The 25,053-nt window shown below is 34.7% G+C and overlaps 2 protein-coding genes and 1 pseudogene across 3 annotated transcripts in view; all 3 read right to left on the bottom strand.

Annotated features, from left to right (window-relative positions):
• LOC136831560 (pro-resilin-like) overlaps positions 1 to 25,053 on the bottom strand; it is a 367,651-nt gene that overhangs the window by 279,980 nt on the left and 62,618 nt on the right. The window lies entirely within an intron of this gene.
• LOC136831558 (cuticle protein 7-like) lies at positions 7 to 1,512 on the bottom strand. Its single transcript, XM_067092144.1, has 3 exons — positions 1,479 to 1,512; positions 622 to 708; positions 7 to 505 (listed from the first exon to the last, which is right to left on the bottom strand). Exons 1-3 carry the CDS (start codon positions 1,488 to 1,490, stop codon positions 128 to 130), a joined length of 477 nt encoding a protein of 158 aa, XP_066948245.1. The 5' UTR covers positions 1,491 to 1,512; the 3' UTR covers positions 7 to 127.
• On the bottom strand, positions 4,527 to 6,110 carry LOC136831559 (cuticle protein 7-like; annotated as a pseudogene).

The following is a 25,053-nucleotide window of genomic DNA, read 5'->3' on the forward strand; positions in this document are numbered from 1 at the left end:
AGAAGGTAATGATGCATCAATAATTTATTTACCGTATACTGTACATAGTCTATTTACATTTCTTTATCTCGTTCTCAAATCATTCTGCCATGAAAAGGTTACTCGTAATCTTCAAAGGATTTTCTTCTTAGCCATATACAGGGCGACCGCTCTCGTTGGATTCCTCTGAATCGGGGGCTGAATAAGTAGGCCTAGGAGCTGAATAAGTGGGCCTAGGGGCTGAGTAAGATGGCCTTGGAGCTGAGTATTCCCTGGACTCAGCTGAGTCTGGGTAACGAGCCTCTCCTTGGTACTGGACGTCAGCTACGTAGCCTGAGTCTCCGTCCACGAAGTAAGTCACAGTCTGGAGGCGACCATCGGGCAGCTGGACGTAGTAGGACCCCTGAGTGTGGTCGCCGTCACGGGACTCCTGGTGGCCGAAGTCGTTGCCTGAGTACTCGTCCTTAACGGCCCAGTCGAAGTCGTACTTGGCTTCGGTGGACTCGTCGGAATACTCGAGGGAAGTCTGAAGGAGAAGGAAGCTGGCACCTTAGATCTCTAAGGAAACGCTAGAAAAAAATACCTTTATATTCAATGTGACACTGACTGAATGGCAACAACACAGGTACTTTTCATAATTACCTGAGGTGCGTTATAAGAGTATGCTGGTGGTGATGGTCGCTTGTCGGCCGATGTTGCGACGACCATGAGGCCCAAGAGAATGACGACCTGGAGAAAAAGTTCCCTCGGATATTAAATTGTTTTTTCTTAACATTTCTTTATATAATTCGACAGATGAGTTTTTCTCTGATAAAGAATACGACGCTTCCAATGTATGAGATGGAAAGTTCTTCCCGAGTTATAATGACGTAAAAATATCAGTTCGTCCCTTCTATTATTGGGGCATCATGAAAGTATCAGTCAAGACTTGGTAAGTCGCAAAGAGTTTTTTTTTTTTTTTGCTGTCCTCAATGTCCTGCAGCGTACTTTGCGCACTCGTCAATAAATTTCTGTCAACATTTTATTACAAGAGTAACCAACCCATCTCTTCAATTTTCATTATTAGGTTTTGAGAAATATAGTGGTGAGAAAACAAGTTACTAAAGCAGAAAAGTAATAATTGCATGAATTCTATGCCTTATATATTTGTGCAATGTGTGTTCTTAAGTGTGTTTTTGAACGTTTTGTGTTTATGCGTCCGTCCTTTAGATATGAATGTATAATTGTATATATATGAAGATAAATTTAGAATCACATGCGAATTTAGTTGAATAAACGTCTAAGAGGACAACAGAATCATTAAAACAAAGTACAAACGAACGACAAGCAATCCCAATGCAATGTTAAGTAAATAAACAAAAAATAAACAAACTAAAAATAGTCTTGATTTTGTCAATCATATAACTTCAGTGCCTATCCTTAACAATATAGTGCAAAATCTATGCCAAGCTCTACTCGGAAATGATCATTCAAAGCCTTTCTGAAGAATATAATTCTACCTTTGAGATCATTGTATTGGCTCGTTGTCTGGTTCGTCTGTGTCCATTCCTAAAATCTCGAGCGCGTATTTATACGAGTGGAGGCCACCAGTATGCCGTGACGTCACAGGGCAGCTTTTTGTTTGGCTCACTGTACGGCAGAAGGCGGAGCAGGAATAAATATAAATTGCAGGTCATCAAATTTCTCCTCAACTTTAATTATCTGCAATTTCAGCAGTACTGCCTAAATGGCGTTATGCGGTATCGTTTGGTAGATTTAAAAAGAGATAATGATTTGTTATACTTTTGTATTTGTCAAGGATTATTTCAAAGGTTAAACGTATTCACGCAGCTGCCTTTGGTAAAGTCAAGGGAATGACAGAGATTAGCTGGTGTAGGCTGGTAGATAAATGAATTGTTTAATATCTTTTGAATCTATTTATAATCTTTGGCTTTCGTTATTTCGCTTACATATTGCTGAGTGGCGATGTTGAACTATAGATATTAGATCACATCAGCAAACAAACTACAAATTCCAAGACATGACATGCAAATATTCTAACCAGTTTTCAAAAAATACCTTTCATTAAGAAAAATTGAATGGTAAAAAATCTGGAAAGACTACTTTTGAAATACACGTCTTTACATAACAAATGTTTTAGAAAATAAGAAGAAAAAAATTAAAACACTCAACTTAAAAACAAAAACTCTTACAGGATAAAAATGCCAATACTAAACATTTTCTTAGGGAAAGCATGTTATGAAAAATACCTGTTAAATAGTAATGCTTTCATACTGAATCATTTAAATGTCTTTACCCGTAATTCTCTTATGTTGTTACGTTATTGCATCTGTTTTTCTATTCTCATTTCTTGATTTGAAACTTCCTTCCTTTAATACAGTATAATTTTAATAGAATTTATTTAATTAACTTTGCCATAGTAATAAATAAATTAGCCCTTCATCATCTTCAAGATCGAAAATGATCCATTTTTATCGAAGACCGTTGTCCCTACTACTACAACTACTGACATCCCGTCAGAAATTGGCCTTAGGTCATATTCGAATATCCTTGTCAGCTTAATGCTAAGGTAAATGTCATTCAATGGTACAAAACCATAGCTTCTGATTCTCCTTTCTCTCTGAAAAGCATAAGAAATCAGAATTTGCGCATGTGACCTAATTTACCGTTGGGATTGGAAGGTGAAATATTATTGTAATTTTGTTCGAAATTATTATTATTTTCACCCTAGCTTTTTTTGACATCGTTGTCTTGAAAGATGACCAAATTCAGATTTTTTTTGTTGTTAAATAATCACAGGACCATGGCCTACCTTCTGTTGCATTTGATGATGATCTGGTGTCAAAATGAACGATAATGATAAAATTCAATGAGAAAGTTGAAGTCTCATAATAAAAGCAACAACAGTAATAACAAGATCAAAAACAGTGTTTCCTTTTCGTATTGAAATGAGGAAGACCATGTTTCAAGACAGCAGAAATATAGAGACTTTCTGTTATTCTCGTATCCAATGTCGATGAAAGAGACTGACCTAGAATCTCGTTCTAGCTCCTGAGGAAGAAACAATTTTTTATTCCCTTTTGAATCGTCCAGTTGTCAATATTGAGAATGTCAAAAGCATTCTATTACTCTATAATGACGATTCATCTCATAATTAACTTGCAGTCACTGCTTTCAGAAGCTGCAAATGAAGAATTATGGCATTTGTTGTTTTGCTGTTTCGTGGCTTCATGCAGTACCAGCGCCTTCACCCTCCACTCACCATTTCTTCTCTTTTGTCTTGTCAGTCCACTTCATCGGAGTTATGGATGATACATCCATCCTTTTCTCTTTCCCGGGTGTAATTTCCAAGTCCATTGTGGTTATTTTCTTTTTTTATGCTCATCTCATGCTTCTAAACCTCCCCGCATAGTTCATTCTCAGTTTTGCGTGAGACTTTTTTCATCATGAAACTATTTTGAACTGGAAGCGGCTCTTACATAGACGCTATGGTAATGATCTGTTGAGGAACCTTCTCCATTTTTTCCTTCTCAACACCGATGTCTTACTTAGGCTTTATGTATGTATGTATATATATATATATATATATATATATATATATATATATATATATATATATATATATATATATATATATTGTACATCCATGTATCTATCCATCTATCCACACACAAACTTTATATGTATATATACACATATATAAATATATATATATATATATATATATATATATATATATATATGTGTGTGTGTGTGTGTGTGTGTGTCATTTGCCCCAACAGGGGCTGGTTCTAGATGAAAACAAGACTATGTTCACTGATAGGATATTTAGTTGATTCTGAGTGGAATGTAATAGCTATTTTTGTGAACCAATTTACAACGTCAAAAGTTAGAAAAGAACTCACGAAGTTCGTGGGAAATCACAATAAATTTATTGAAAGGATAAGAACTGCATTGTTTTTAGAATAAATATATACGTGAACGTTGGCCTTTACACTCATACCTACCATTGAATTTCTAGGTTATTTTTAATGTGTAATGAGTTTCGTTGGTCTTTACTGCTAAAACCTATTCGGAAAATTTTCGCAGTATGAAAAGCAACCAGAAAAGCCTCAGTTATTCTCTTACTCTACTTTAGAAAGAAAATCTCATAAAAGGATCTTGCACATAAGAATACTTAATTCCATTAATAGAATTTTGATTAAGTACCTGTTCGTCAGCTTTCTACTACCATTAGGAAAGAGCTATAAAGATGACTTCAGAACAGTTAAATAAGCTAGATCAAAATAAAAGAGGCAGAATAGAAAGACGTTAACGCAAACATCTGAGAAGTATTTCAAAGCTATGCCAAAATTTGATGAGATCATGGTGAATTATTCTATGTTTTATTTTATTTATTTTCCAACAGTAACACAGCATCTTAAATTGTAGGTACAACGTTTAAAATACACGGAGTCATTTCAAACTCCATTGCCATGACTTTGAAGGTAATAATTTTAGTTTTTCCGCTATTTATAAGGGGTAAAACAAATAAAATTCTAGTAGTATTATTCAGTAAAATAATTTATTGTATACCATGCTATTTACATGTTATTTTTATGTTTTTTTCCCTGTTTTAATACGTATTATCTCTTCAACTTTCCTTAGTCATAAATACTTTAGATATCAAGTTACGATTATAATGGAATGCGTTTAGCCATATACAGGGCGACCGCTCTCGTTGGATTCCTCTGAATCGGGGGCTGAATAAGTAGGCCTAGGAGCTGAATAAGTGGGCCTAGGAGCTAAGTAAGTTGGCCTTGGGGCTGAGTATTCCCTGGACTCAGCTGAGTCTGGGTAACGAGCCTCTCCTTGGTACTGGACGTCAGCTACGTAGCCTGAGTCTCCGTCCACGAAGTAAGTCACAGTTTGGAGGCGACCATCGGGTAGCTGGACGTAGTAGGACCCTGAGTGTGGTCGCCGTCACGGGACTCCTGGTGGCCGAAGTCGTTGCCTGAGTACTCGTATTAACGGCCCAGTCGAAGTCGTACTTGGCTTCGGTGGACTCGTCGGAATAATCGCGAGAAACCTGGAAATATGGAATAGCTTGATATGAGTGTCGTGGATTATTACTGCATACGTAAGTACGCATTTCCTTTTAGAAAAGGCAAAAAATAAATATAGACATATTTTCATAAAAAATAGGTAAATAAATATTTTTTTCTACAGCTCATAGATAACATTCACAAAAATTCATTTCATCGAAGAATAAAATTAAAATTTGAACTAAAAGAAAAGGGTCTGGCGAACAACCTTTTCACAAACGTATTCCCTTTTAAAATAACTATGGGAAAAAAGTGATAGGTTTAAATTCTCTAATTACCTGAGGAGCGCTGTAGGAGTAAGGAGCAGGGCGTTTGTCGGCCCAGGAAACGACGGCTAGGAAGCCCAAGAGGAAAAAGACCTGCAGAAGTGAGTTTGATTAATAACAATGAATTAAAATTAATTCTTGTGGTTACTCGTCCATGATGAAAAGAAAACCATAAATGTATAAGATTCTTTTTGTTTCTTTGGCATTTGATGAAGTCTTAAACGTATGTATTTTTGTATCAGTGTCACTTATTGATGAAAAGAAATAATGGTAAATTTCTATGAAACTGTTTTCAAGATTCTGATGAACTTATTTCTTACAAAGTATTCATGGCATATCATTCATAGAGTTTGCTAAATGTGATTCTTTTTATGCTTTAAAAGCAAGTGATTGTTTGAATTCAGGGATTTATGATAGAAACTGTGGAGAGAGAGAGAGAGAGAGAGAGAGAGAGAGAGAGAGAGAGAGAGAGAGAGAGAGAGAGAGAGAGAGAGAGATTTGCTTAGCTCTTGTGTTTGAAAGCGATATATCTAAGTATATGTATACAAGAATCGTGGTAAACATTCATACTTTATATATTTATTTATATTATATTTATATATATTATATTATATATATATATATATATATATATATATATATATATATATATATATATATATATATATATATATATATATATATATATATACACGAGTATATATCCTTTGGAACCTAGTACTATTGGTCAGAAAAGACCTCACCTTTCCTTCCATGGTGTAGGATCTTTGCGTTCGTACGATTCGATTGTGTGCATTCCGAGACCAGCCTTCCCTATTTATATTGCGGGGAGCCCCAGTAGACGAGTGACGTCACAGAACGAGTTTTTTGCCGAATTCAGCCGAGCTGAAGGTGAGAAAGAAGGAAGCAGAAGCCCTGTTTGTTCCTTTGGTCTTCGACGTTTCCGTTTGTTATTTAAGCCAACTTAAGATGAATTGGGTTTCCGGGACAAATAGATAAAAGTAAAGTCAATACTTTCTGTTTTTAATGAATTTCGTACGTAGGACTGATATTTATACTTGTCAAGGAATCTTGTGGTACGTGAATCTGGATCGGTAATTTTTGCAGTTGCAATAACTTATAGCAAGAGAGGTTTTGCTAAGTGGTTTTTAGATTGACATTTATTGTAGAGCTGAAATTAGGAAAATCAATCGATAATATTTATAATTACGATGGAATCTGGGCTACGTGATTTTTTTTATTTTTTTTTTAGTTGGAATTAAATAATTCGTCACTAATCTTTTCATTCCCCTAGGAATTCTTTGGTACTTGCTGAAATTGATAAAGTTTATTCCTTATATTATTATTTCTCAAGGAATCTTGTGCTATACTATATTTGGATTGGTACTTGCTGTTGAGTTGAACTCGTAAAACTTAACACTGTTTATCTTAATGGGGGCAATCAGATTGGAACTTGATGTAGAGTTGAAATCACTAAAGCTTTACATTACTACTTTTTATTTGCCTCCTCAAAACTAATAGCTAAGTGATTTTCAGACTGATACTTACTGATGAGTTGAAGTAAAAAAATTAAACAAGTTTTTCGCTGAGAAGGCATCTTTGGCTGATCTTTAAACCGGTACTTTCTGTAGTTAAAATCGCTAAAACTTAATTTATTTTTTCTTTATTTATCTAGGAACTCTTTCTTAGGTCACTTTCAGACTGGAAGATTCTGTATACTTAAAATCACTAAAACTCAGCATTAATGAAAGGAATCCTTTACTGAATTTTCTGGATCAGTGTGCAGCGGAGTTAAAATAACAAGAATTAAATTTTAATAATTTTTCATTTGGTAAGGACTCTCGCTGGAGGATTTTCAGATTAGCCCTAAGGTGAAAGCACTAAATTTCAACAATTTTCAATGTAACCAATTTGCTAGGTAACTTTCAGATTAGTACTTACTATAGGGTTGAAGTCACTAGAGTTAAATGTAATAAATAATCTTTCTCTGATAAATTTTCAGATTGATATTTGCTGTTGACTTAAGACCGCTAAAATTCGATTCCAGTTTTGTTAAGTACTATTTTTTTTATGTGCTTTCAAGGTTGGAAATGTTGTCAAGTTAAAAACACTAAGATCTAACACTAATATTGTTAATTTTTCAAAGAGTCTTTTATTTGTAATTTTCGGAATGGTATTTACTGTAGAGTTGAAATCACTAAATTCAACATTAATATATCTATTTATTGAAGGAATCTTTTGCTTGATAGCTTTCAGATCGGTACTTGGTTCTGAGTTTAAATCTCTGAAATTCAGTATTAATAAGCTTAATGTTTCAATTACAGTTTGGAATTTGCTGCATATTTGAAAAGGCTAAGCTTTAATTCTTTTATTTCATTTTTCTTGGAATGTTTCTTCATTTACTTTTAGACTGGACATGCTGTGGAGTTAAAATCAATAAAATTCAACCCAGTATTTCTTTTTACCAGGGAATTTCATGCTACGTAATTTTTTAGTGTTGCATTATTTTTCTGCTGAATTTAAATTCAACAGCATTGTAGAATCGTTCACTGAAAACAGATGTAGAGTACTTCTCTCAGTCAATTTATACGTTTACTTCACTGAATAGACATGACTTTGGTCATTATGCTGCTCATCATATTCGCATGACAGCTCTATACATCTTATTTTTTCAGGGGATTTTGCCCTTAAAAAATGTCTAACATGGATTATTTTTTTAGAAGCAAAATCACTAGTTCGGAAAGTTTTCGTTGGTAAGAAACGAAGTGATCTTCTTTCAGTCATTAACTGTTTGTTGCATTAAATGGAGAATTTCCTTCATTATTGCTTCCTTATGTATAGCTAGATCGGAGCTGTTAGTAACTGTGGAGTTATCTGTTTATGTAGACTGAAAGTTATTTTAGGCGTCTGTAATAAAATACCAGTTTACATATTAGTAAGACTGCCGAATCTTTCATTTTCTGTATAAGCACAGGAGACTCGAGCAATGATGATAATCATAATACTTCAATATTGTCATTTGCAAATAAATCTCTCTTTGGTTAACATTTTTATTTATTACTAAAATCATCTGTCAGGTGGTGTCCTGATTGGTATTTACAATAGAACTAAAATGACCAAGATTAAACATTTTATTGTTTTATTTTTCTGGGAATATTTTACCAGGTAATTCTCTGGTTAATATGCATATATATATATATATATATATATATATATATATATATATATACATACACACACATATATATATATATATATATATATATATTTATATATATATATATATATATATATATACACACACACACACACACACATATATATATATATATATATATATATATATATATATATATATATATATATATATATATATATATATATATATATATATATATATATATATATATAGATAGCCTAGGCTGGAATACACTGATTTTCAACTAGTAAAATGAAGCAGCTAAACAGCGTCCCAGTTTTTTAACAATCGTCTAAGACCCCGAAACCCACGTCTAACGATCACGACAATCAGCTACACTTAACAGACCACGCATGGAAGAATGGAAAAGGAATGCCAGAATAACGGCGTAATTAAATAATTCTCGCGTGCGTCACAGGTTTCGTGGTAATTAAGCGAAAATCGCGAAAAACATTCACGCGCTTCACCACAAAAAAAAAAAAAAACTCACTTTTCCAGATACCCACCCACACCCTATCCCGTCGCCTATTCAGGCAAGAAAGAAGAGGAATCGCGCTGGAACAATGGAAAAGGAGTGGCAAAAGGTATTTGGGAGTTTCTCTTACTTTTTTTTCTCTCTGTTTTCATGACTCTCGTTACTTCTCTTTCCACTCTTTTTTTGGGGATGTTTCAAGGTCAAAGTCTGTTTTGAATGAAGTGGTCTAGGATTTGTTTACGGCGAAGTTTCCTTCTAATGCCGAGTAGTCCCGAGTAGTCCTGACTGGGTTGTGGTTCGTATTTCCTTTGACTGACTCTTACGTGCCTCTGTGCGTTCATTTGTGTGATTTTTATCAGTATTTATGCATCCCAGTCCGATAACTATCTATACTGTCAATCAGGATTTTCTCTCAGAAGTTTAAATCTACGTGGAAATTATCAAAACTTATGAAGTCAGTATTATCATCTATTAATTACTCACGGAAATAGCATATAAATATTCAGTGGAAAATTTTATCTGACTACTTCACCAATGAAGTAAAAAAATAAAACTCAATTAAGAGAAACTCCACTTACTCCATAAGTCGGTCCCACTTGGTCCCACTACCACAAATGCCGTGAAACATCGTGTAACAATATCAGAGAAGTATGAATTGTTATTCGCCTTTCTCAGCTTTATCACAAATACAAAAGACTTCACAATCCCCCAGAGCCTTTCCAGCCCCCTATATATGGGACAGGTTTGAGAATGGCCAAAAAGTATGGCGGAGATTCTCGCCCATTGTTACTGAAATCGGATGCTGCACGATCTTTGCTTTTTATTTGCAGCTGTGACACAGTTTCTGCGAAATAGCACTCTGTGGCGAGGACACGCGGCTGTGTGGGATTTGATGATACTCAAAGTGGCTAGGAATGTATTATAAATATTCGTTCTCTCTCTCCCTCTCTTTATATGCTGTTATAATGTTAACTACCTCATTGCAGAACATTGTTTAAAAAACTTATTTTATAAATTGCTTTAAACAGGAAAATGATGCCTTTTCTAAGTCTTTAAATATCTAAGGCTCGTCGACAACAGATTAAGATCACTTTTTTTTTTTTTAAGCTTTGAAAGGATTCATTTCAGTCTTGTCGAATTTCAGCAAACTCAATCATCTCCTTAGAAAGTAAAATATGTTTGTGAAAGACTTGCACGTGAGGAAAATAGTAGGCTTCTCTTTAATTCCATTTATAATTACAGGAATCATTGGTCTTGTGTTAAAATAGTCAGCTCTTCAAATCACCTAACTTAACTCACCATCCCCAGCTGGCTGTATATTTAGTATATATATATATATATATATATATATATATATATATATATATATAATATATATATCGATATATATATATATATATATATATATATATATATATATATATATTATTACGATCTCGCCTCTCGAGATCTACAGGTTCTTTAAAATAAAAACAAGCAATTTGCAATGACTGACGAGAGGTGACAAACAAAGGAGGGAGGAGCAGAACAAAACGAAAAAGTTACCTTTAAAATTAATTTATTTTACAGTAAGCTATGTACATATTTACAGTCGAGTCAGGTTTAATTTAAAATTAGCATTACTAACAAAATTAATTACTTAACAGCAGCAAAATACAATACAAGTAATTTAAACTTCAAGTTAATAAATCAATAACACTTGAGTAGCAAAACATCAGCAAAATACACAGGTAGCATAATAAACTCAAAAGATCAAATAAACACAAGTAGCATAATATGAAATAGAAAAGCAATATTATAAATACGTAAACAGCATGCTACTAGTTACATTACAGCCAGAGTTACATAAACAACCTCAGACGAACAATAGAGGTCGAAACAATGCTTTGACAGGAACACTGAGACACCTCCGACAGAGTCGACACGACAACCATCTTTGCACAGTGTTGACGTCCTCCTCCAGTACCGACGACCACGACAGAGCCGACAGCAACCATCTCGTCCTCCAAGAAACGTACTGACGTCCTCCTCGATCACGACGACCATGACAGAGCCGACACGGCAACCATCTCGTCCTCCAAGAAACTTCACTGCTGTGCTCTGCTGCCAGGACCTGACTCGCAGGTACGTCCTGGGATACCTGCTTTTGCTACTCCAGCTGGCTTGCTGCTTGAACCTGACTCCAGTTGCTGCTACGAACCTGACTCGTTGCTGCTATGAAAATGACGCCATCCATCAGACGTCAACTTAGTAATTAAAAACAAAACAAAAACAAAGGAGGCAACAATCACTAGGGAACAATCGACAAACGATTGTAACACCTAATAACAGAAAAAATATATACAAAAAATTTTTTTTACAGACAAAATACTCTCCCAGCTGCCACACCGCCAGCCAAAACAGAACCAACCCTGGCCTAAGGTCGCCAATATTGATCTCGCCTCTCGAGATCTACAGGTTCTTTAAAATAAACAAGCAATTGGGCTGCAATGACTGACGAGAGGTGACAAACAAAGGAGGGAGGAGCAGAACAAAACGAAAAAGTTACCTTTTAAAAAATTTAAAAAATTTACAGTCGAGTCAGGGTTTAATTTAAAATTAGCATTATTAACAAAATTAATTACTTCAGCAGCAAAATACAAGTTTAAAGTTAATAAATCAATCTAGTAGCAAACATCAGCAAAATACAGGTAGCATAATAAACCTCAAAATAGATCAAATAACACAAGTAGCATAATTGAAATAGAAAAGCAATATTATAAATACGTAAACAGCATGCTACTAGTTACATTACAGCCAGAGTTCATAAACAACTCAGACGAACGTCGAAACAGCCCCAAGCTGCTTGACAGGAACACTGCAGGACAACTCCGACAGAGTCGACACGACAACCATCCGTCCTCAAGCACAGTGCTGACGTCCTCCTCCAGTACCGACGACCACGACAGAGCCGACACAGCAACCATCTCGTCCTCCAAGAAACGTACTGACGTCCTCCTCGATCGACGACCATGACAGAGCCGACACGGCAACCATCTCGTCCTCCAAGAAACTCTCCACTGCTTTCTGCTTGGTACGGATACCTGCTGCTGCTACTCCAGCTGGCTTGTTGCTACGAACCTGACAGTCTGACTCGTTGCTGCTACGAACCTGACTGACGAAGTCTGAATCCATCAGACGTCAACTCGCCAGTAATTAAAAACAAACAAAAACAAAGGAGGCAACAATTCACTAGGGAACAATCGACAAACGATAATATATATATATATATATATATATATATATATATATATATATGTTACAGAAAAGGAACCCAGGCATTTGAAAAATTTCAGGCAGATAGCGAAATGCATTACAATTGATCACCCAGGGGCTAGTACTAAATAGGGGCTAGTGCTAAAACGGCAAAACGATGTAGGTGAGTCAAGCAGTTTTTAGTACTAGCCCAGGGGATCAAATGTCCCTAATGGCCTATCTGCCCTAATTTCAGGCAGTTCTAAAAACGTTCTACCTGTAATATATATGCCAGCTGGGGATGGTGAGGTTAAGTTAGGTTAGGTTAGGTGATATACCCTGGAAAAAAATGTTCTCCATTGATTCCATTAGTTTCATACCTTCATCTATGTATTCATGGACGTCTGCCATTTCAAACTTAATGCAGACGTTTACTCTACAGCATTCATCCCTCAACCCTCTAACTAAAATCATAATTCAGGTTTCTTGGTAGAACAAAAACAGTCGTGAATCATAACAAAATAGCTTTATTCCCTCTAATAACATTAAATATATCTCTGAAAAGTGAAGCAACATGGATTACAAAAATATGTGCAAAGAAGAAGAAGAAGCTGATGGCCAGTAATAATAACGCTCATGGGCCATTGAGAACGTTGTTGTTCGTATTCCTGGGACTCCTCCACGGAATCTGGAACCGAGTAAGTGTTTCTTGGGGCTGAATAAGTGGGTGTTGGGGCTGAATATGTAGGCCTAGGGGCTGAGTATTCCCTGGACTCAGCTGAGTCGGGGTAACGAGCCTCCCCTTGGTAGGTGACCTCGGCGACGTAGCCTGAGTCACCGTTGACGTAATAGCGAACAGTTTGGAGACGACCGTCGGGGAGTTGGACGTAGTAGGATCCTTGGGTGTCGTCGCCATCGCGGGACTCCTGGTGGCCGAAGTCGTTGCCGGAATACGAGTCCTTCACGGCCCAGTTGAAGTCATACTTAGCTTCGGCGGATTCTTCAGATTCCTGGGAATATTCACAAGGAATTCTCGTCATTACGAGGTAATATTTAAAACATTCAAAAGGTTTAGGTCCATGCACATGTATCACGTGTATGAAAATGCTCAATGTTTTCTCTAAAAGATCAAGAAATGATAACTATAAATACAAAGACACACATACATATATGTATATATAATATATATATATATATATATATATATATATATATATATATATATATATATACATACTGTGTATATATGTAAAGATAACTAATTAATTTTCTTAAATTGAATTCATAGATCTATGGTTCCTCTATTAGTTACGAAAGTGCTTCAAATATGTATAGAAAGAAAATACAAAAAGTTGTTTGCAAATATACCTGAGGCGGGCTGTAAGAATAGACTGGCCTTTTATCAGCAGCTGCAAGGGCAACAACACCCAAGAAAAGAAGGACCTGGAAAATTATTTAAAAATATTTCAAAAAATAGAATGATAGAAGATCAGAATAATTTTTTTATGATAAATCATGTAAATATAATGTATATTCTATTCACCTCATGCAAGAAGCTCTCTTTCTCTCCCCGGATCCGTGTATTTAAGTATTCATAAAAGCAAATACAAGGCTGTTCAAACGAAAAGCAGATTGTTTTAGCATTACTGAATTTATTAGATTAGAATGGTTTCTTAGAATTTAAACTGATATGACTTGAAAAATTAGAAGTATGACATCCTATTTTCGAAGCATATTTATGTAACTGCCTCCCAACTCTAACAAACAACCTTAACAAATATAAACAAAACTGTTGATAAAATTTAAGCTAAAAATTCACCCGCTTCAACGGTCACTTCAGCTTACCTTCGAGTTCATGATGATTCGGAATCGGGCAAGGGAATACCCTGCACAGTGGCGACTTTCCCTTAATATACCCCGCGAGACCCTGCTCATACGGTGACGTCACGAGGTACAACAGTGCCTTTTCCTTTTCTCTTTTTTTTTTTTCTCGAGGACCATATACAAAAAAAGTGCTCCAGTTTGAATGCTACGTACGTGTAGCCAGACCCTTCTCCAGCCTGTTTCATTGCATAATATGGGAACGTCTGGAACCAGATGTTGCAAGTTCTTCGGGATAGGAAAGCACATTATATATATATATATATATATATATATATATATATATATATATATATATATATATATATATATATATATATATATATATATATATATAAATATAAGAATATGTGTGTATATCCGTTTACTTATTTTTTATTTATTCATTCAATCAATGTTCTGATTTTTAAAATCTTTTTTTATGTATTATTATCCGTAAGTGGGCAATATTTGCTCATAGAAGTTTGCCTAGCTGTTAATGACATTATTGATTTGTTTCATAATAATAATAATAATAATAATAATAATAATAATAATAATAATAATAATAATAATAATAATAATAACCATTTTAAAAGCTTCTTGTCTTTCCCTCATTAATTTCAGCTATTGCAAGAATATCATCCCTATTTTCAGAAATATAGTCATCGTTGTTGACTATTCTTTATTGTCAAACATTTCATCCGTTCCTCTTGGAGAAGTCTGTCTTTTTCTCCTAGTGATATCTACAGTATCTTCAAAGGTCGACATCTCTCTTTCACCTCCAAAGCATTTACGATTGCTGAATGTCACTCAGCTGAAGAAATATACCCTTGTATGACCTTGGTCTCCGATTTTGCACTTTTGTAACGACATTTCTTAATCCAGGTTGACAAGATCGTAAATTATCCTTCTTTCTTCGTTGGTGGGACGGAAAATAAATGTTTCGTCTAGTGGTAGAAGTAACTCATTTCAACTCATATCTTATTTCTTGTAGTGGAAGATTGGATTTCATTCTCTGGAAGGCTGTTTTGAGAATGAAGCTCTATTCTTAATTTCCCAATTAGGTCAGATGGTCATCTATGCAATATGTTGCAAGCTAAGGTGTTTCTGCTGAGTACTTTTACAGTATTATATTTTGATTATCTTCGTGTTAGTATTTCTCCACAGATTGCAGACTTGATATTCTGCTGCACATTTCAGATATTCGAAATATATGTAATGTTTCGTGAGCCATATATTTAATTTCAAGATCAAACAAAGAGTTCCAGTTACATAAAGAAAAAGTACTGTATTTATTCCGAGATACGGAATACAAGGACTAGAAAGATATTTAAATTATCTCCTTATTTGGTTTTACACGCGTGAGTTTAGCCAGTTGGTATATGATCTTATTTTACGCCTTTTACCTTTGCTTGATGATTGATCCTTTTACAAGTGACAGAATTAATTCGCCCAATCATTAAATCCACTACTTTTTCCAATATTAAAACTTTGCTAAACATAAAAATTGGTCCTTAATTTCATATCAGTCAATTTTATTTGAATTTATGATAATTTTATCCACAGATAAAAAAAAAATGTTATTTTAATAAATAAAATCCTCTCTATGCTTCACAAACGGAATGGCATGTACCTTTCATCAGAAACTAATTGATATCAAAATAGCCATTGCAGAGGATAACATTATTTAGGGAATTGATGTACACGAGTATAATGAGCTCTCTTATGTCCTCGAAATACCTGCAAAAGTCTTTTATGGTTAGAAAAGATGTTACTATTGTAGTGTGACACATTCCACTCTCTGTCTCTCTGTCTGTCTGTCTCTCTCTCTCTCTCTCTCTCTCTCTCTCTCTCTCTCTCTCTCTCTGGCATTCCGCTATGCCATTTAGAAAAATCGTTTTCCTTATAAGACTAGAGTCCTTGTTTGGGGCGCAAGAGATACTGGTTATCAAGAAAACAGACATCTAGATGTAAGTAATAAGTGTTTTTAAGGCATTTCATCTTGATTTTGGAAAATAGAGGGGAAATAGTTTTATCTTTCACGAGACGAACAATCCACTGGACGCGTTACTTTTAACCTAAAACCGTTGTACTCTTTTCACGTAATGGAGACTATGTATGTATATATATGTATATATATATATATATATATATATATATATATATATATATATATATATATGTATATATAATATATATATATATGTATGTATATGTGTGTATATATATTTATATATATATATATGTATATATATATATATATATATATATATATATATATATATATATATATATATATATATATATATATGTATATATATATATATATGTATATATATATATATATATATATATATATATATATATATATATATATATATATATATATATATATATATTCTTTCAACACCAGCTAAACAGATCAGACGTATCGATCTGAACAAAAACGATTCGAAAATGCTTATGCTTTTTCCTTTCCCTTTTCTCACGCCAGGTAGTCACCAAAACCCGAAGATTAAGAGCTGGGCGACTTTGGCCCAAAGTGGTCCCTTTAGCCAGCTTATGTCATCGTTGGCGGATAACCTTAGACCCCCTGCTCCTTGGCGAGTTTATCTCTCTCTCTCTCTCTCTCTCTCTCTCTCTCTCTCTCTCTCTCTCTCTCTCTCTATGTATGTGCGTGTTTACTTTAGGGGGTCGTGTCATTTTAGATAATATATGTCATAATAAACATTTGTGACCATGTTTGAACATTCGTGGCCTTTCTGTATTTGCATATATACATAAATGTGTGTGTGTGTGTTATATATAATATATATACATGTATGTAGGTATATATGTGTATTTATATATTTATATATCTATAAATATATATACAGCTATACGTACGTACATGCTAACCTATAAAAATTAGAAATGTATATACATAGATATGGGTGTATGTGCGTATGTGTGTGTGTATGTATGTATGTATGTACATATACGCCCCACATACTTCACAACTTCACAAACAATCCGCCCATCCATCGTAAACAAGAGTACCAGGCAACAAAGTAAAAGTTTACTCCTTGTTATGAAATCATTATCAGTTCAGCCTTACCTTTCACTACCAAGACATCAACTGGTCCTTATTAATATTCCCTCCTCCACTCCGATGCGTGAGGCTGCGTCTGGATATTTTTCATTTTTTTTTTCCTCTCAGTGTATCAGATTCTTGACAGGTATCCGGAATGGAGTACAGAGATCGGCGCCTGTTTCTTATTCGGGCGAAATTGGAGCGATTTCTTATTTTTTTTTTTTTTTTTTGTGCGGTAAGGGAAAATTGTTTTCGGTCGTGTAGTGTAGCTGTTTACTTGACAGTTCAGGGTTTTCTTTTCGATAATAATTTTCTGTGAATCTGTATGCGCGGGGCGAGAGAGAGAGAGAGAGAGAGAGAGAGAGAGAGAGAGAGAGAGAGAGAGAGAGAGAGAGAGTCCATTGCTTAGTTTTTTACAACTCAGTTCAGGATTTTCTCTTTGTTAAGAATTTTTTTGAATTTCCATTCATTTTTATATTTTTATATAAATATGTATATATATATATATACAGTATATATATATATATATATATATATATATATATATATATATATATATATATATATATATAATATATAAAGAGAGAGAGAGAGAGAGAAGTTTCAAACTGCCTTGTCTAAGAGCGATTTTCATACTACCGAACTGATCAATACATCAAAAATATAATTCACTCAAACTGACTGAATTTGATCTGGAAAGCATATAAACTCTGCTACCTGAAGTATCTTGATGCTTGGTCTCTTACAAACATTGCGAACAAATGTTTTATTCTCTCATGCATTCCCAGTAGATGAAAAGATTGGCTTTCGGTATGTAATTACGCGTCAAGGATTCCTTTGGATATCTGCCAGATAAGATGAGGAGTTTTGGACGTAACTTTGGTACGAAGATTTTTCTGCTTATCCACATTTCTGAGCTTGTTTGGTCTTTAATGTTTTACCTTCCTATAGAGTAGAGTGTCTCAGATAAAATTCGCCCAATTTGCGCGAGTCTTTTTTGAGATTTAAACACCGTAAGGTGATTAACATGTTCCTTATATCCTAACACAGGACGGAAGAAGAAGCATCAGTACGAAGCAAGATCCCAAAGATTAGATAACGTGAGAAAAACGTAGCTTCCTTGAGACGCGCCCATCGGACCTTGTGCTCCTAACGAGATCCACTTTCCGCAACATCTCGGCGCGGGCAATTGCTCTATATTTGATAATAGGAGATGTTGATGATGATGTTGGCTACTTACATAAATGGCATCTGCAGTCTTTTGAAACTTCGTCTCATTGGCCAATAACTAGGCTGAGGCTACGCCGAGTTTTTGTCTACCGTGCAATGTTGCAAGAGAGGAGTTTGAAATAATACGACCTTCCCGTGAGCTTCCTGACTTCCCTTCCTTGGTATTCAAGAAGGGGATTCGAGCTTGCTGTAAAGCCATCTGATACTTTTTCGCGCTAGCTTAGCCTTGACGAGTTATGAATTCTTACACGATCATCGCAGATCTTCTGGTAGATATTTCACTTTGATTTATTTTGTTTATTTTTACTTTATTTTCTTCAGTGTTGTAGGATATCAAAATAAGGAAAAAATTCATCAGGCTTGATTTATAAAAGAACGAAACTTATAAGAAATCATTTTAATTTTGAATTATCCTAAACAAAATTGATAAAATGTCTCATATCATTTCAAGGATAATATTTATAAATGATGTTTGTAACATAAAAGTTCTTCATACAGTATAAAATAATGAAGTACAAATTTATTTCATCGTCACTGACCAAAATAATTCCTAAATTTCATCGTCACTGACCAAAATAATTCCTAAATTTAAACAATATTCAGAATCACAAATGATGTTGATAATTTTGATTTTTTAAATGTACGAAATGATTAGCTTATATGACTGGCTGTCACGGATGGAGAAACGACGGATATGAAGTTAGTATAATGTACTTCATCAGTGAATACAAACAAACTTGACACATAACAGTATTAGAAAAATAGTATCTTCTTCTTCTTCTTCTTCTTCTTCTTCTTCTTCTTATTATTATTATTATTATTATTATTATTATTATTATTATTATTATTATTATTATTATTATTATTATTATGGAACAAACCGAGGGCCATATCACCATCCTGACCAGACCCTCACTGAATGAAATACGATTATAAGTAAACCGAAAGAATTAAAATAACGTTTGGAAGTAATGCCAAAATAACAGATGAAGAAGCAATCAACATAAATAAACAGAAACTGAGAAACAACCCTTGATATCTGAGGGCAAAGAAACCGTCAGAGCCTTCGTAAGCAAAGGAGAAAGAATTCCACCCTGAAATACCCCAACCTTTCCACAATCATCGAAAGTCTCCTCTTACCGACGTCTTAAAAAGTCAGGCCTGGACTTTCCATACATCTAAAACCAATTTCATAAGAGCTGGACATTAACGCCACTTATAAAAGGTCCCATAATGCCTACAAAGCAACCAGAGCTGAAAGTAGGACCGGCTAAATGTGTCTTAAAAGCTTTTGACTTCAAGGAAACCGCCGTAGCTTAGCGCATAGGATACGTTTCACCAGTCGCTGCGTTGTTGTTGGCAGGCTGGGTGGGTGGTGGGGGGGGAAGGGAATGGTTGACCATATCCTATAATTAATATGGAAGGGGCTCTTAAACGGCTGGGTGGGAAGAAAGAAATGGAGAGCAGAGAATGGGATCTCGAATAGGATACAGGTTTTTTGTATTCTTGTGTCATTGCTCTCGGCATAACACCAAAGTGTTGACTCATTGTATTTGTTGATTGCGGCAATGTACCTCGCGTATCAAATTTGTTTTTGTATTTTTATCTCTTAATATATTTCTATATCTATTTGCTTCATTTTTAGAACAGATAGATTCCTGCTAAGTCTGTAACGTAGATCAGTGATCGAACCAAAATATTTTTCGCCAAACAAGCTCCATTTCAGAAATATGAGGATAGAATACTATTAAGCACTGCTGTCGGAATTCCTGTTGACTGACATACCATCAAGTTAAAGCTTTTACCAGCCAAGCAGATCTAAATCCCCTGCGCCACCTATTATTTTCCATTTTGTGATTCTACATACGAATTAAGGAATTATTTATTATATATATACTGTAGAACGGGACGCAATTATAAATAATGTCTCCATCCAAGCTACCTTTGATAGAATAAGAGATTAAAGCTGTTATTTTCATATGATTAGAGGTGTTAATGTAAACGTGCATTGCATAATGTTAGTTATTAGTTTCTTGTCATATTCCTTTCATTTTTCTCTCTCCCCTCCTTTATGCATATATATATATATATATATATATATATATATATATATATATATATATATATATATATATATATATATATATATATATACAGTTGATTTTATTGTGAACTGTTCATTCCAGTTCTCCTTCCCCTGTTACTTTTATTTGTTATTTATCATTCTTATCTTTCGTCCTTCTCCCCCATCCCCACCCCCACCCCCTCTCTCTCTCTCTCTCTCTCTCTCTCTCTCTCTCTCCCGTTTCGCAACCCTACGTGCTCCATTAAGCCTTCCCCCTTCTGAAACGCCCTCAAGTCGACATTGGACTACGTGTTCTATTTGTGGGCAGCTAACTCGGGCACCAGTGCCCCTCCCCGTCGCTTGCTTACTTGCCCACCCCTTCCCCCAACTTTCCCCAGCGTCCATTCCCAGCTTCTTACACCTCGGCCCTTCCCCAGAAGTGAAGTAATATCATTCACAACACCTGTTGCCTGGTCGTTTTGGGTTGCCGAAAGCGAGCTCTGGTACTGGATGAGTTATTCGTGTTCTGCCGAAATTGGTGGATGTTATTTCGGCTTCGTTTTGCGTTATTTTTTTGTTATACTTGTTCCTCTTTGCGTCTGTGATTGGTCTGGGGTCGGTCTGTAATTGGGTAATTTGGGTAGCTTGGTTTTAATTTTATTTTCAAAGGTTTTGTGCATTAACGTTGGTATACCTTTGAAATTACTTTTCTGTGAATTGTACTGAACTCAAATGAAATGGTTTTCCACGCCCTTGCTGCAATTGTCGTTGGTATAGTCTTACCTTCCTTAAAAAACAAACAAACAAAAAAATATATAAGATTCTTGTATTCTTGTTTTAGAATTCACCAGACAAGCGAAAGATGCCGTGTGTGTGTGTGTGTAAATGAGTTTGGTGCCCACGTCAGGAACAAGCAACCTTATAAAATTCTTTTCATCTCTCTTTTCTCTCTGCAATCATTATCCGTTACGAGGTCATGTGGAATTGACAGGGTTTTATTTCTAATTTCACTAAAATGGAATGTATTTATTCCCATGCTGTTATTGGTTGTTGTGCTTTTCTTGAAAAAAATGAAATATTTCTGTTTTTTTTTTCCAACTTCAAGACAAATGACAGGTTGGTGATTGGTTTAGGTTGCACTGATCAAAGGAATCAAGGGACCTTGTGTGGACCCCCTGCCTCGGATTCACCACCCGAAACGAGAAAAGTAGCAGGTGAGATAACAGAATCGAACATGTAGTTAATATTTTTTTTATTTATATGCAAGATTGCAAAAGAATTCGCACATTAGATATGAATACGCATGTCCTTAGTTTAGTGTGTTCGTATTTTTATTTTCAGCGGTTTATTTATTTGCTGTGACAGAGTTTTATTTCACTTCAGGAGTTATTCGAATGAAAATATAACTTTAAGAATCTATTACCCATATATCTGTTTTCCTTTTACTGTGTAAAAATCAAAATTTCAATTATTGTCCTGTTCAGAAACAAATAAAAAATGAGCCAAAGTTTCTTCAGGGCATTCGAGTTTTCTGTACAGCGTATAATCAGGCCACCGAAAATAGATATATCTTTCGGTGGTCTCGGTATAATGCTGTATGAGCGTGGCCCATGAAACTTTAACCACGGCCCGGTGGTGGCCTATCCTATATCGCTGCCAGAAGCACGATTATGTCTAACTTTAACCTTAAATAAAAAAACTACTGAGACTAGAGGACTGCAATTTGTCATGTTTGATGATTGGAAGGTGGACGATCAACGCCAATTTGCAGCCCTCTAGCCTCAGTAGTTTTTAAGATCAGAGGCAGGACAGAAAAAATGCGGACAGAATAAAGTGCAGACGGACAGACAAAGCCGGCACAATACTTTTCGTATACAGAAAACTAAAAATGATAATATTCCAGAATTCAGAGTTCCTCGCATTAGCACACAAACACACAGCTAGACACACAAACAAAGAAACGGCCTGTCAAACAAACATCATGCAAATGCTTGAAGATAGCTAGACATTTAATTAAACCACGTTGCTTGGCGGCACACCCATAAAATCCTCTTCTATAAACAGACGTTGCCATTGGGAAAGGTTCGTGAAATAAGTAACAAGCTCCTATGATTCAAAGGTCTGTTATTAATGTATCATTCTTCATTCCTCACCATCCTGCGTCGAAGTGATATGGTCGGAGTCGGTTCTCTTTATCGGAAAATGGTCTGAGGGATCAGTAGGAAATCGTCCAGGTTCCAGCGAGTCTTTTTAGTATGAGGTTGCTAGCACTATGCTCCACTCAGACATAAGTGCAGTCTATGACATCAGCAACTTTTGCAACCTAGTGTTTATTATACGATAGTAATTTATCTATTTGGTGCGCAACGCAAATTCTACGGTATTGTTACAAATTGAAAATTAATTTCGTTTATTAATCTAGTAATAACTGAGTTCTATCTAACACACCTGTCATTAGATTCATTCGTGTTACAGGACCAAGACAATAAAACTAAATAAGTAATGCGCTTGTATTGTCATATTGATGTCATTGCAAAGTTATTTAAATTTTTCCTTCATCTTTTATAGCACTTAGTCCATTATTTTTTTGTAAATATAACTAAGACAATTTTGATATTTGTAGCATTTCACGTCATAAATCAAAAATATAATTTCTGATAAATATAAACAAATAATATATATATATATATATATATATATATATATATATATATATATATATATATATATATATATATATATATCCATATACTCATATGTAGACTTATGCACATATACATACACACACACACACACATATATATATATATATATATATATATATATATATATATATATATATATATATATATATTTAATTATTAATAGTTCTTTTTAGAAGAATTTTATATATTTATTTATTTTAGTTATTGTTTTTCTTATTTGTTTTTTTCTTTTTAATCAAATTTATATGTAGTTCTGTTTAGCAGAATTTTATTTTTAATTTTGTATAACATCCTATAAAAGTGAAAAGATTACATTTAGTGTTCGGCGTCAGTGACCCTGGTAGTTGTGACGCTAGATAACCCACAATTAATCAATCAATATCTATTTTTAAACAAATAATCGATACATAATTAATGCCGCTACCAAACAAATTAACGTAAAACCAAACGAGAGGGAGTTGAGAGAAATCCAAACTGTGGTATTTAAAATGCAAAACGTCTCTTGTGAACCCATTGTAGTTCCCAAGTAAAATCCATCTGCCGGTTTGCAAATATGAGTTTGGGTGTATTGTGGTCTGGTAACTAAGTACTTAACGACTGTAAAAGAATTTCGTTATTCGTTGTTATATATATATATATATATATATATATATATATATATATATATATATATATATATATATATGTATATATATATATATATATATATATATATATATATATATATATATATATATATATATATATATATATATATATATATATAGAAAGAATGTTGTTACCTTTTAGCAAATTTAGTTGGCAATTACCTGTTTCTAAATTACATGATTAATGACTATTATTCTTTTTTACATTCATTCTTACCAGGTTTTTATAAATCTGGATACATTTTATAGGCCACAGAACAATCAAAACAGGAACATCCAATCTGCACATTTATGATATTCCACAAGTAAACTAATAAATCGAACTTTTATTTACCTACGCTTATGATCTATCAACAGAAAGTCGACCCAATCTACACACACTGCGCCACTAACCTCTCAAGCTTGCTCTCCCACGCTTCCTTGCCAGCCATACCCTTCTTTTCCCACAATTCTTTCATTCCATCTACCCAGAATTATCTTCCTTTCCTCATTCTCCGTAGGGAGTTAGTGCCGTCAGTGCACCTCACGTGGTGCACTGTAAACGTGACTTAAAGTTCTTTGCAGCGTCCCTTCGGCCCCTAGCTGCAATTTCTTTCATTTCTTTTATTGTACCTCCATTCATATTCTCTTTCTTCCATCTGGCTTTCCACCCTCTCTACCAATTGTTTCATATTGCAATTGCTTAGAGGTTTTCCTCCTGTTACACTTTTCAACCCTTCTTACTGTCAATTTCCGTTTCAGGGCTGAATGACCTCATAGGTCCCAGCGCTTGGCCTTTGGCCTAAATTCTATAATTCCTCTCCTCTCCTCTTCCTTCCTTCCGTGTTAATCTCCCGAATGGTTTAACCCAGGTGCCATAAATTATCCGTGAAAGAGTTCGGCTAATTAGCCTCACTGCTTTCAGGGTCATCGTTCTCACGAAGGAGGTTTGAATGAAGGGCGGAGTCCCCTTCTTTCTGAGTCCTTATTTCATTTTAATCGAGATAAAATTATTATTTTAGTAATCAAATTCATTTTTGACAAGCACGAATCAAATTCATGAAGTGTTCAATGTTTTGTTATGGCTCTCCACGACCTTGGCGTTGCGAAATGAAATTTCAAGTTGATTATGATCTGTACCGTATCAGTCATAAGTGAGAGTGAAAAGTGTAAAAACCACTTACAAGAAATGGAGAAATTTACATGGAAAACAAGTTCCCTCCTTTGGAAAAGTTGTAAATGACTCGACTCTAT

The sequence above is a fragment of the Macrobrachium rosenbergii genome, chromosome 48 (genome assembly GCF_040412425.1).
Source record: "Macrobrachium rosenbergii isolate ZJJX-2024 chromosome 48, ASM4041242v1, whole genome shotgun sequence".
NCBI classification, from domain to species: Eukaryota; Metazoa; Arthropoda; class Malacostraca; order Decapoda; family Palaemonidae; genus Macrobrachium; species Macrobrachium rosenbergii.

Excerpts from the sequence above, each read along its gene's own strand:
- LOC136831558 (XM_067092144.1), bottom strand. Across the intron at positions 506-621 it reads ACTCTTATAACGCACCTCAG|ACTTCCCTCGAGTATTCCGA; the intron begins GTAATTATGAAA and ends CTTCTCCTTCAG.